Source organism: Cyclopterus lumpus, chromosome 5 (assembly GCF_009769545.1).
Source record: "Cyclopterus lumpus isolate fCycLum1 chromosome 5, fCycLum1.pri, whole genome shotgun sequence".
Lineage (NCBI taxonomy): Eukaryota > Metazoa > Chordata > Actinopteri > Perciformes > Cyclopteridae > Cyclopterus > Cyclopterus lumpus.
This window is the reverse complement of record NC_046970.1, coordinates 7,095,083-7,106,769: the sequence shown is the minus strand read 5'-3', so window position 1 is coordinate 7,106,769 and position 11,687 is coordinate 7,095,083. Positions and strand designations below refer to the sequence as shown.

Here is an 11,687-nt window from a genome sequence, read left to right as displayed (position 1 = left end):
CTCTCTTCCACTAGGGGTCTGGGTCCTGTTTGCTTTGTGTTTTGTCTTTCAGGCTGTTCATCAGCTGATGAGCCACACCTGAGCCTGGAGGCTGTTATTAAAAAGGTAACACCTGAAGACAGATGTCACTCCCTTGATTGGCTGGCTGCTCGCCACTACAGCTTATTTGTTTGGTTTGTTTAAGCTAGTTGTGTTATTCTTTAATGAAATGTCTATCTATCGTTGTAACATACCCCCTCCTCTCTTCCTCCTTCTGTTTCATGGATTGTGGAGGTCTGGATCGTGGTCCATGCCTGCTACTCATTATTCATACATTTCTGTCATATTCATTGAATGTGTTGTAACTTTGTAACGCTGTCCATCTGTACACATGACATCTATTGCTCCTGTCCATCCGGGGAGAGGGATCCTCCTCTGTTGCTCTCCTGAAGGTTTCTTCCCTTTTTTCCCTGTGAAAGTTTTTTTGGGGAGTTTTTCCTGATCCGATGTGAGGTCCTGGGACAGGGATGTCATATGTGTACAGATTGTAAAGCCCTCTGAGGCAAATTTGTGATTCTGGGCTATACAAAATAAATTTAATTGAATAGATAGCTGAAGATCATTTAAGCCGTCTACTTTATGCACAGCAGGCTACGAGAGGTGGGTTTTTTTCAGCAAGCTTAAACCGTAAACTAGTAATATGTCTGTATCTGCATGCGGCTCTATGGATTAGGTGTCACAGCTGGAACATATAGGCTGACTTAGGCAGTTTATACATTGATGGTGTGGAAATCTTGTAGAATTAATGATCTTATCTCATCTTATCTCTAGTACACTTTGATGACATTGTAGAATATCAGACCAGGATATCCAGGGTCATAGTATTATTATACTGTACATCTGTAAATCTTCTTTTTAAAATACACTTTGACCTGATGACAGCTGCTCATTCCAGTTGGTACAGTAGGATAATTGCCCTTTTCCTCACATGACAGGACCTCTGGATTGCAGTTATTAATCAAATAAAAACAAAAATGTACAGCTTCACTTAGTTCTGGTTTCTTAAAGTCTAGCATGCCGACGTTACCTCATTGTTATGCTATCGGCGACTTATTTTGTCGTTCGTTATTCTTATAAATAAAGTATTTCAAACCTGCATTATTATTTGTTGCCTTCGTGCAGGCCAGCAGCATGTCACGCTTCTTTGTACTCGGTTGATCCCGGGCTCCACTCGGACACACTCGGAGATAATGGGCGTGCTCGGCTGTGGTGCGTCTCAACCGGCGGTACAATCGGATGATCCCGGGCGGGCGGAGCCAAGTAGGAGGAAATGGTTCAGTTGGCTGGCTGCTCCCAAGAAAACCGGCGACGAGCATCCGTACCCGGCAGTTTGACTGTGCGTCTTCGCTGCTTCAAATTTCACCGTCACCGCAACAGCCTTCGAGCAAGACAAACCTCACTCATTCACCAACAAGCACACCAGCCTTTAGCGACTCCATAAACCAAGCAGCACTTTGTATGCCGCAATTTCTAGGACATATCTGAAGGGTTCGGAGCTTAGCGTTGGAGATAAACGGCCGCTGCAGGATGGAGACGCAGATACACGTGCCTGTCGGGTCGCCGGTAATTCGAAAAATCCCCATTTTCGTGGACGAACACAACGTGACGGAGGGCGCGATGAAGCTCATTAAGGAGCTGAGACCGGCGTGGGACTCGAGCGACGTCAGGACCAAGGTAACGTTATCCGCTAAGCTAGCCGTGCAGCGCGTGCTAGGCTAGGATTCAGATTGACAGCTCCGCAGCATCACCGGGAGGAGGGCCGTGGAAGCGTTATCTACCGTCAAATAATTTCAACAAAAACAACGGGAGAAAAGAAAACCCTCACCTACACGCCCCTTCCGAGGCGACGAAACATTAAGCAAGTCTCGTGTTTTTAACGGGTTGGTTTGCCGTATTGTGAGCAAAAGGTAACATGGAACCATTAGCTGAGCTAGCGAGACGCTCTGCGCTAGCAAGCTGACGTCAGCAAGTAAGTTTAACTGGAAAGGAAGTTAAAGGCAACACGTTTCTGCCACGGGACGCTCCGCGCGCATCAAAGTACACAGCATGCGTCACCAAATACAGCACGGACGCCGAGAGTCACGGCCAGCTGGTGACGTGATGCGTGTTTTTTGTTTTTTTGGGTCGAGCCGGATGGTGGAGCAGACACACCTTTTATGAAGACCGCCTTTGCAATTCTGATCTGCGCTCTTTGGCAGGTGCTTTTACTCCCAGTGTGGATCAACGTCAGTGCAGTATGAAATAGAAACATTAACGTAGTGCACATCTGATACCTAGCAGGGGTGGAACAGTCCTGTTATACATGATGGAGCGTTCACGGTCAGATGCACTCACAGTATCATAGATGGGATAGGTTTAGTTATTATTTTTACTTAAGTAAAACATTTGTTGGATATGGTTGACCAGGGGCCCCGGTTAATAAACAAACGATAAACCTTCAGACTGGCACCTCATATACGTTAAAAGTACAAACAACTGAATACATTTTAGTACCAGAAAATGGTCTGTGAGTCACCTTGCACCCTGGTCGGTGGGCCTGTAGGTGGAGTGGTTCATTTAATTCGTCATTTTGGGAAGGGAATATTACTTGGAATGAAAACCGACCAATTGTTGCAGATGTTAATAGCATTTAGCAAATAGAAAAGTCGCACCTACATACAAGAGTTATAAATCTAACATTCCTTAAAATGGTTACTATAAGGCATTAACAGAATCATTGATCCAAATATTTTTCCTCCCCTTCCCAACGTACTTCTGCTTCTCTTTTAAAGTACCATATTAATCCGTGGCTGGCATTCTGCCATCAGTTTCCTTCATGCTCCAGTTGAACATTATACTTCGTCAGTTTAATAATAAAGAGCAGGATCAGTCCAGGGTTTGTAACCGAGGAACATATGCTGGACAAAAAACGTGTGTGTAATAAAAACCAGGACAGCACAGATAACTTGGCTGCACAATTAGCATATTTAAGTCCATTTCTTCTGCACTTACAGGACACCTTAGGGCGTGTAAAATGCAAGAGCAGATAATGATGCATATCAAATTGTTTTGCGGTGATGTGATGAAGAGCAATACGTCTTGCAATGCGACAAACTCATTGTTATATTCTATACCTGTTTATTCATGTTAAGGACAATTACCGGGTTAATGGGGTTATTGGTACTCGATACCTTTTTAATAAGTATCAAAACTTCTCCAGACAAACCACACCCACCATCGATCCTTTTTGAGCCCAGATGTAGAAACAATTAAAGCGCTGACCGAGCAAGCGATCAGCAAACCAGTGGGACACGCACACACACAGACACGCGGCTTCCATCCACATGATATAGGGCTCGAAGGAAGTAGAAAATGCATAATTGAACCCTCGTAAAATGATCAAGTGAGTGATGCATCGTGGCAAGATCAAAGTCTCGGACATTCGTTGCGACGCCTAGCATGCGCTTTCAAGGTCTGCGTTGCTGTTATGAACAGTTACTAGGACGTTAACATGTAGTGTAAAAATGTGTGCATATATAGCCTGTAATAAGTCAATACAGTAACTTTTGTATGATAACTGCATCATTAGGACATTGATAGGACATCAATATACAGTTTACATTTACTATACAATATTAGTTTTTAAATGATTGAATGTGTCAAATGACCAACCAACACGTGTTCACCGCCCGCTGTCCGAGCTCTCTCTGGGTCCGACACGCCACCCTTACACACACACACACACACACACACACACCTGCAGCCGAGCACGTAACGCTGTTTACCTCGACCACTACAGGCCAGACCGGCAGAGCTTTTTCTCAGTGACCACCTCCACACAGACAGGTGTTTGTTCTAACAGACCTCCATACGAAGTTGGCAACCAACACGGTCACGGCAGGAAAACGAGTAGAGCAAGAAGATTGTAAGATTAATGTAAAAAAAAATAAAAATAATTAAAAGTGTTTTTTGGTTGAGTTTGTGAGGGGATCGTTGTTTTGATGGGAGCGGGAAACGCTAAATGTGTTGGCGAGCAGAAGGATCAGCCACCTGGGCAGGAAGGCTTTCGCTGTGAATACAACATTCTCCATTTCCAAACATTGCACACAGAGTTCAAGAAAACAGCAGACTGTGCCAACGGCAACAGAGCAACAGTGTCCTCTTACAGCTCTCTCATGCTGAAGGCCAAATGATTCACCTCCGCCTCGGAGGCCTTGTGATCGGAGCACAAACTCACTCATGGGAAGAAGAGAAGAAAGAAAAAAATAAAGCGTCAAGCGGTATATGGCTGAATGTTTACTTCTGTCTGGGTCCAAGCTTATCGCTGTCTGTCGATGTATTGATTGCCGGCCTTAGCGGCGCATTGTGTGGTGGGGAGAAGGGATCATGTCGTGGTGGCAAAGGTGACCGGCAGAGCCGGGTGTATGTGGTGATAACGGATGCCTGTGCGCCCATCTTTGTGGTCAGCCACGTGTGGAATGTCAGATATGTTTGAGTGAGCGTTTGGGGGGAGGGGGGGTGCCGGCAGGGTGAGGTTATTGTGCTCACTGCAGTGGGATGGACTAGCCCTGCTGCTTTTCACTGGAGTGATGTCACATATTTAGGTTTAGACAGAGAGGGATTTTTTTTTTTTTTGCTTGCTCTTCATTTTTGAAAGAGGCGTTGGCCTTAACTTGTTGACCACCCTGCAGATAAGTTGAGTGGTTCCGTCTGCGGTCAGCGTGGGAAGGCGTGGTTAGACGACCCAGACCCAACTGCATCCGCCACTCCCCCCTTTCTGCGTTGAGGACGAGCGGGAGCTTTGGATGCTCGTCAGTCCTGTGCGTTTTAACGTGCTGCATTCACGACACCTGCAGACTGTAGGATCTCTGCCTAGTATGCATATATATATATACCCTGTAATAAACCAATACAGTAACTTAATCTATTGTATGATAACTGCATCATTAGGACATCAATATATAAATTACACTTAATATACAATATTAGTTTTTAAATGATTGAATGTGTCAAATAAAATGTTCATTGTTAAATTACATTTAAAAAACCTCAGGATAAAAGGAGGCACACGTGACAGTGATCCAGTTAAGAATGCTGCTATGTGATAACATTTATCCCATGTAGGTCAGAGCTGTATGGTGTCTGCGCCGTTGGTCCTGAGCTGAAGACATCCGATAGATTGAGAGAACAAATTCCAGATGTTTTTCCTGGGAGCCACAGTGGTGCTGTGCAGTCAGGGGTCCCTCTCATGTCTTTTTTTCCTCCTCCAGCTCTTCACCGACGGAACCACCAACAAGCTTGTGGGCTGCTACGTGGAGGACAGTCCAGAGGATGTGGTCCTGGTCCGGGTATACGGGCACAAGACCGAGCTGATTGTAGACCGAGACAACGAGCTCAAGAGCTTTCAGGTAGCGCGAAGGGTCGTGCTCTCCTGTGAATAAAAAAAATGCCTCGTCATCTGATTTTTTAAAAATGTTGTATTCCTCGGGTCTCCTTTAGGTGCTACATGCTAACGGTTGCGCCCCTCGCCTCTACTGCACCTTTCAGAACGGCATCTGCTACGAGTTCATGCAGGGGGACGCCCTCGGGACGCAGGACGTCAGGGATCCTTCCTTGCTCAGGTCGGGGACACGGTAGTCACGAGGCAACTCTGGATTTAGACATAGCCAGGAGACGGTAGAATTGTGCGATTGTGCTCGGAATCGTCCGAGGTTTTCTACGTTCCACGTTGAGACACAAACTACTTGTACAATGCAGAGGCCTCGAAGTCACACAGTAAGGCAAATGAGGCAAATGCATTCGAGTCTCATGCAAACATCGCAAAACGAAGAGAGCTGCTCACGTCACATTATTACTACAGCGATCATCGCAATGTGCCCGAAGCGATCAGTACAACCAATCTGGTAACACACATTGTCCTAGTTGTTGGCTTTTTAAAAACACATGAGCTATGTGTGTGTTACACGGTGTACTCAGTTGACTTCCCAGAAACCTTTCGATGATTTCAGGCAAAATCAGGATAGTCAGTCATGTTCAAATCTAGTCACCACGATGACCTTGTGTATCTTTTCGTCACCCCTCAGACTGATAGCCAGGGAGATGGCTCGTATCCACGGCATCCATGCACACAACGGCTGCATCCCCAAACCCAACCTCTGGATCAAGATGCGAAAATACTTCTCCCTTGTGGCCACGGAGTTCACCGACCAGGCCTCCAACGTTAGGTGAGATCTGGCTCCTCGCAAGTTTTTGTTTGGCTCACTCACACACACAGACAATATTATGTTTAGAGATCGGCGTCTAGAAAAGCATAGTTTTACTAGCGTCCTGGTCGCCAGTGAAACTTTAATTTTATACCGGGATGGTTTACGCTAAACTTTGTAATTAATCCGCCGTTCACATGCGTGCTGAACCACGAGGGGGGATCCGTACAGTGGTCCGTTACAACACTAATGACTACTGTAGACATGGAAACGTTGGCCCGTCGGTCCAGCAGACTGAAATATCTCAAAAGTTATTGAATGGATTATCAGGAATGTTTTTTTACAGACATTTTTGGTTCCCAGATGATGAATCCTTTAGCGCTCCGCTTACTTTTCTTGTAGCGCCATTAGCAAGTTTAAATGCAAACCTAGAAACATTCCTATGAGCAGTGCATGGTGTTTAGTGCTGACGAGCAGATTTGGTTTGATATCACTTTTTCATGTCCAGTACCGCAACCTGGAGTATCTGCCGATATCAATCCAATTCCGCACTTCTTAGCCCCTTAAACAACTAAGCCGTTAATAATACAATTTGTATGGATGCACCTTGCTTTACCTCGCCATCAGAAAAAACAACAACACATATTTTGTTATTCTCCTCCCAAAAAGATACAAATACAGATATATGCAATACTGCTGCTGCTTTCTATTTAAACCTTTTCACACTGGCTGTATTGTAAACGGAGCAGTCACACAGAAAGTTGCCTTGCTGCCACAGTTGACTGACTGAGCAGCGACACACGCAGCCGGTTAAACCTGCCTTCTCATTTACATTTCCTATTTGTTTTCATCTCATGTCATAAATGCTTCCTGTTAACAAGCAGTCAGAGGTCATTACCATAATTCACAAGACATAACTCCAGGTATACTATTAATGTAGTTATCGCCAAGCATAAAATAGGAAAGCGGATGTGATTTATAAATCTGACTGCTTCTTACCAAATCTGGTCATAAATAGTCTGTATGAAATAACCACATGGTAAAGCCCATTTCTGGATTCTGTCTGATTTTAAATACGTGAGTTCATCATATAGAACTTTGGTGCAAAATTATCCGATTTTCGTGAGAAATGTTCCTGCTGTTATCAGTTCATAGACAATGTAATTGTGTATCACGATATTCTTGATGCATGATTTCATCGCGACATGATTCCATTGAAAGACGATAGATCAACATATTTTATAAATAATTATCACAATTATCACCCAGGTCCTAGAACCTATCCAAACAACTTCTGACTCCTGGGCTGACACTACATACAGTATGAGGCCGGTGCATTTGCCGTTATGAGTATTTGACGGAACTTTCATCAAGAGTTCAGGCTGAAGATGGCTCGGTTTTTCCATCTCGGCACCGGACCCCTTGGAGCCGGCAAAGGTAGAGTGTTTCATAACCTGGCCAGCTGCCCAACTCACAGCTCATATCTTTGTTCTGATGGCTATTAAATTAAGTTCGGCATGTGGCTTATATAACTGTAACAATAATAGCCGACTGGATTAGGGAGTCAGAGGCATGCGGCGGGCCAGCAGATGTTTGCTCAGCTCAGTGTATCGGGTCACTGTGCTCTCCTCCTTGGTTACGCAGACAGACACAGCCAGACCGTCCCGGTCCTGACAGCAGACACTTGTTGCTGTCAATTTTTTTCCGAAAGACTGGCAGGGATCAAATTAATAATATTCCTATGTGATACCGAATAATTTGAGCTGAGATGACGAAACACGCTGGCCTCCTCCGTGTGATATCTTTGCCACACAGCAGGCAGGGATTGAATCGTTGGGGGGTGTGCGTGTGTGTGCATGTGTGCGTGTGTGTGTGTGTGTGTGTGTGTGTGTGTGTGTGTGTGTGTAGCCTCCGTGTCAAGCTGATTTTGGATTAAGCCATATAAGCCCATTACAGTTAGCACAGGGGTCTCTGCTCGGCACGGCAGTCTGGTCAGCTACTTAACCCTTTGTCCACTAGCCCATAGGGCCACTTTCTCCACATGACCGGGGCCAAACACAGGTCAGACATGTGAATGTTCAGTAGGTGTGGGTCATACATTCATGGAGACAGTAAACCGTTAATCGTATGATTTAGAATCACAGTTGAAAACTTCAAAAGGAGACACAGCAGTGTTGCCATAGTGACTCCGCAGTACGACAGGTGTCCACCGAGAGCTTGTTTCTCTGTAACCGTTCTCCCCCAGTGCCAGCAGCGCCCAGAGCCCCGCTGAGCCTGTGTGTCGTTTGTTGTTCTCAGTTGTTGTTTTTTTTTCTTCATGCGTGCCCCTGTTTTGTGATGATGAGGCCAAAGACAAGGATCAGCTGTGCGTAATGGTTCGGGACCAACTGGTGTTGGTGGCAAAAATCCCAGACAAGTCACACAAGCTCTGTCTCGGCTGTTAAACGCTCGTTTAGCCCCGCATTGTTTGTCGACACTCATGTTTGCATATTTGTCACAACAGTACGAGAGGAAAACTGTGTGTTTGTGTGTAAAAAAAAAAAACAACAACAACAAAACTGACTACTATCCCTGTCTCTCTGCGCTCCTTGTCCAGAATCCAGCAGGAGGTTCCCAGTAAGGTGGTGCTGGAGCAGGAGATGGCGTGGATGAAGGAGCATCTCTCCAATCTGGGCTCCCCCGTGGTGCTCTGCCACAATGACCTGCTCTGCAAGAACATCATCCAAAATGAAAAAGAGGGTAAGCTCCTTGGCGAGAGGTTTGCTGCAGGGGCGAGAATCTGAATTCTGTTGGAGGGCGGGGGTGGTTGTTGAAAATGAGAAGTTGTACTGAGTGGCAAAGCATGGGCTAGTTTTATTTTCTTTGGAAGCTGAACAATACATGCATACATATCGGTTTATTTAATTCATGTCAAGTATAGTTATTTTCCTATAATGTGTATTTGGTGTCATACGGATTTACATTGAAATCAATTTTCAGCGTCCTCTTGTCGTCTCTCAGGTCACGTTCGCTTCATCGACTACGAGTACTCCAGCTACAACTACCAGGCCTTCGACATCGGCAACCACTTCAATGAATTTGCAGGTTCGGCGAAACCTCTGAATGTTTTTAGTTTATTTTTTCACGCTCACCCGCGGCTTATCATACAACTGTGCCTGTCCTTGTGCTTGGTCAGGAATGGCGGAGCTGGACTACGGTCTGTACCCCAGTCGGGAGATGCAGATGGACTGGCTCAAAGTGTACCTGGAGGCATACAAACTCTTCACCAAGAAAACGGAGGAGGTCAGCCCGCGAGAGCTGGAGACGCTCTACGTGCAGGTCAACAAGTTTGCTCTGGTGAGGAGGAATTTGACACACACACACACACACACACACACACACACACACACACACACACACACTCCAGTGTCTCACAATACTTTGCTTTACCTGATCTCTGATTCATGTCTCTCTCAAGGCTTCTCACTTCTTTTGGGGCTTCTGGGCGCTCATCCAGGCCAAGTACTCCACCATCGACTTTGACTTCCTCGGGTAAGTCGCCGGGTGAGTGTGTGTGTGTGTGGACAATTTTAGAGCTGGGTGTGGCGAACCCCCCTCCCCGTAGGACGGGATAGGTCGGACTGTTATGTCTGAAAGTAATCTGTCCGTGTGGGTTAAACGAAGCATTATAAAAGACTCAAACCAAAAGCCAAGTCTTTCATTTTTTTTTTTTTGCCATCTTAACACTTCCTACCCACAAGCTTGTCTCACACACACACACACACACACACACACACACACACACACACACACACATGGATGATTGCTGGATGAATTCATGTTGTGAATTTTGGAAAAGACATCCATTCTTTTTTAAATCGAGTTTTGACTTTTGGACTGCAGGGGGTTTATGGTTTTTTAATAACCGCTTCCACCCGAGTTGTTGAGAGCCAACCGGCATAAATATGCACCAATCAACACCCAAACCTGACCTGCAAATGTCAGGCATCAAAGCAGCACAATTGTCAGGACCCAGCGCAGTAGTACTCGCTGTGTGTGTTTTGTTTGAGTTTTGTTTCTGTCTTTGTCACTTTTTATTTAGGACAGCGCCCCCTACGTCAGTGCTTCTCACAATGTCGGTACTGTAACTTGATTGGTGCAACTTGTGCGTGGGCGGGCACTACAAGTGGTCTTGTGATTTAGAGGGTGTTGAATGTGATTTTAAAAAAGGGACAAATAACTCAACTTCATCAACATTTGTCAGCGAAACATTGTCCTCCACTGAACTGTCGTTCTAGTTTCCATTCCCTTACACATACACACACACACACACACACACACACACACACACACACACAGTTTCAAACTTCATCAATTCAAACTTGAGGCCGGATTCCTCCTCCTCCTCCTTCAGCGCCTCTTTGCTCTTCTGTCCTGCAGGTACGCCGTGCTGCGTTTCAACCAGTACTTCAAGACCAAACCTGCGGTCATGGCCCTGCAGATCCCAGAATGAGAAGAGACAGCGAGAAGACAGGAGGGAGGGTGTAACAGGTTGTTGTTGTGTTGTTTTTAACGCTGGGAACTCTTCTCGGCGCGGGCCAGCTGCTGACGGACCGCTGCCCGGTCTGCGCAGGCATCCTGTCTTTCTTTCTTCAATGAGCAGCGGCCGCCTCTTCGTCGCTCCAACTTAGCGCCGCGTCTGTCCCAGTGCTAGCTCGAGAATGATAGAACGTCCGTGGGGTTCCGCGTGTGTGAGAGGGAGTGTATGTCGTGCGTATGTTTGTGTATCGTAATTTACCCCGGCGTCTTGCAATTCCGTCTTTGGTGCAACTGAACAAGGCGTCGTGAGCGCAGCCGTCTTAAGTTTAGGGTCGAGGCGCCCTTCGTGTCCCGATGCTCTGGCCCCCAAAATGGTCCGCAACGCCCGGTAATGAAGGTGAAAAGAGGGACGGACGCCTAAAGAGGAGTTTGATGCCGACACTGACAGATAGCCTGTTCTGCATATATCTATGGCTCAATGCCATGGCCTCATTATGGTTAGAAACTAGGATTCTTTCGTGTGTGTGTGTGTGTGTGTGTGTGTGTGTGTGTGTGTGTGTGTGTGTGTGTGTGTGTGTGTGTGTGTGTGTGTGTGTGTGTGTGTGTGTGTGTGTGTGTGTGTGTGTGTGTGTGTGTGTGTGTGTGTGTGTGTGTGTGTGTGTGTGTGTAACATTCCTCCTCCTGTTTGCAGATATTTTAAATTATTAATTTTTTTCTCCATCTTTGATGCCAAGTGCTCGTAACGGTTTTTCCGCACTGCACTTCCCAGAAATCACCTGTGCATCAAACACCTGGGGTTGAGGGTACTCTGTGATCTTTCCTCTTGAGATATGAGTAATCTGTCCATAGCCACAATCTGCTTCAGTTCCTCTTGTAGTTATTCCATGCTGCTGCTGCTGCTGCTCGTAGAATTGTGAAGCAAACTTTTCAGTGTGCCAGCAGACTTTT

At 45.9% G+C, this 11,687-nt stretch overlaps 1 protein-coding gene across 2 annotated transcripts; it reads left to right on the top strand.

The window, feature by feature from the left end:
* The first annotated feature begins 1,212 nt into the window (after window positions 1-1,212).
* etnk2 (ethanolamine kinase 2) lies at window positions 1,213-11,302 on the top strand. Of its 2 annotated transcripts, none has more exons than XM_034532813.1 (9): window positions 1,213-1,713; window positions 5,289-5,426; window positions 5,518-5,639; window positions 6,102-6,242; window positions 8,818-8,960; window positions 9,222-9,305; window positions 9,397-9,557; window positions 9,679-9,752; window positions 10,641-11,302. In XM_034532813.1, exons 1-9 carry the CDS (start codon window positions 1,567-1,569, stop codon window positions 10,711-10,713), a joined length of 1,083 nt encoding a protein of 360 aa, XP_034388704.1. In that variant the 5' UTR covers window positions 1,213-1,566; the 3' UTR covers window positions 10,714-11,302. The 2 variants fall into 2 exon arrangements, with proteins under 2 accessions (XP_034388704.1, XP_034388706.1); XM_034532815.1 differs by having other exon boundaries at window positions 1,312-1,713; window positions 5,566-5,639.
* The last annotated feature ends 385 nt before the right edge of the window (window positions 11,303-11,687 follow it).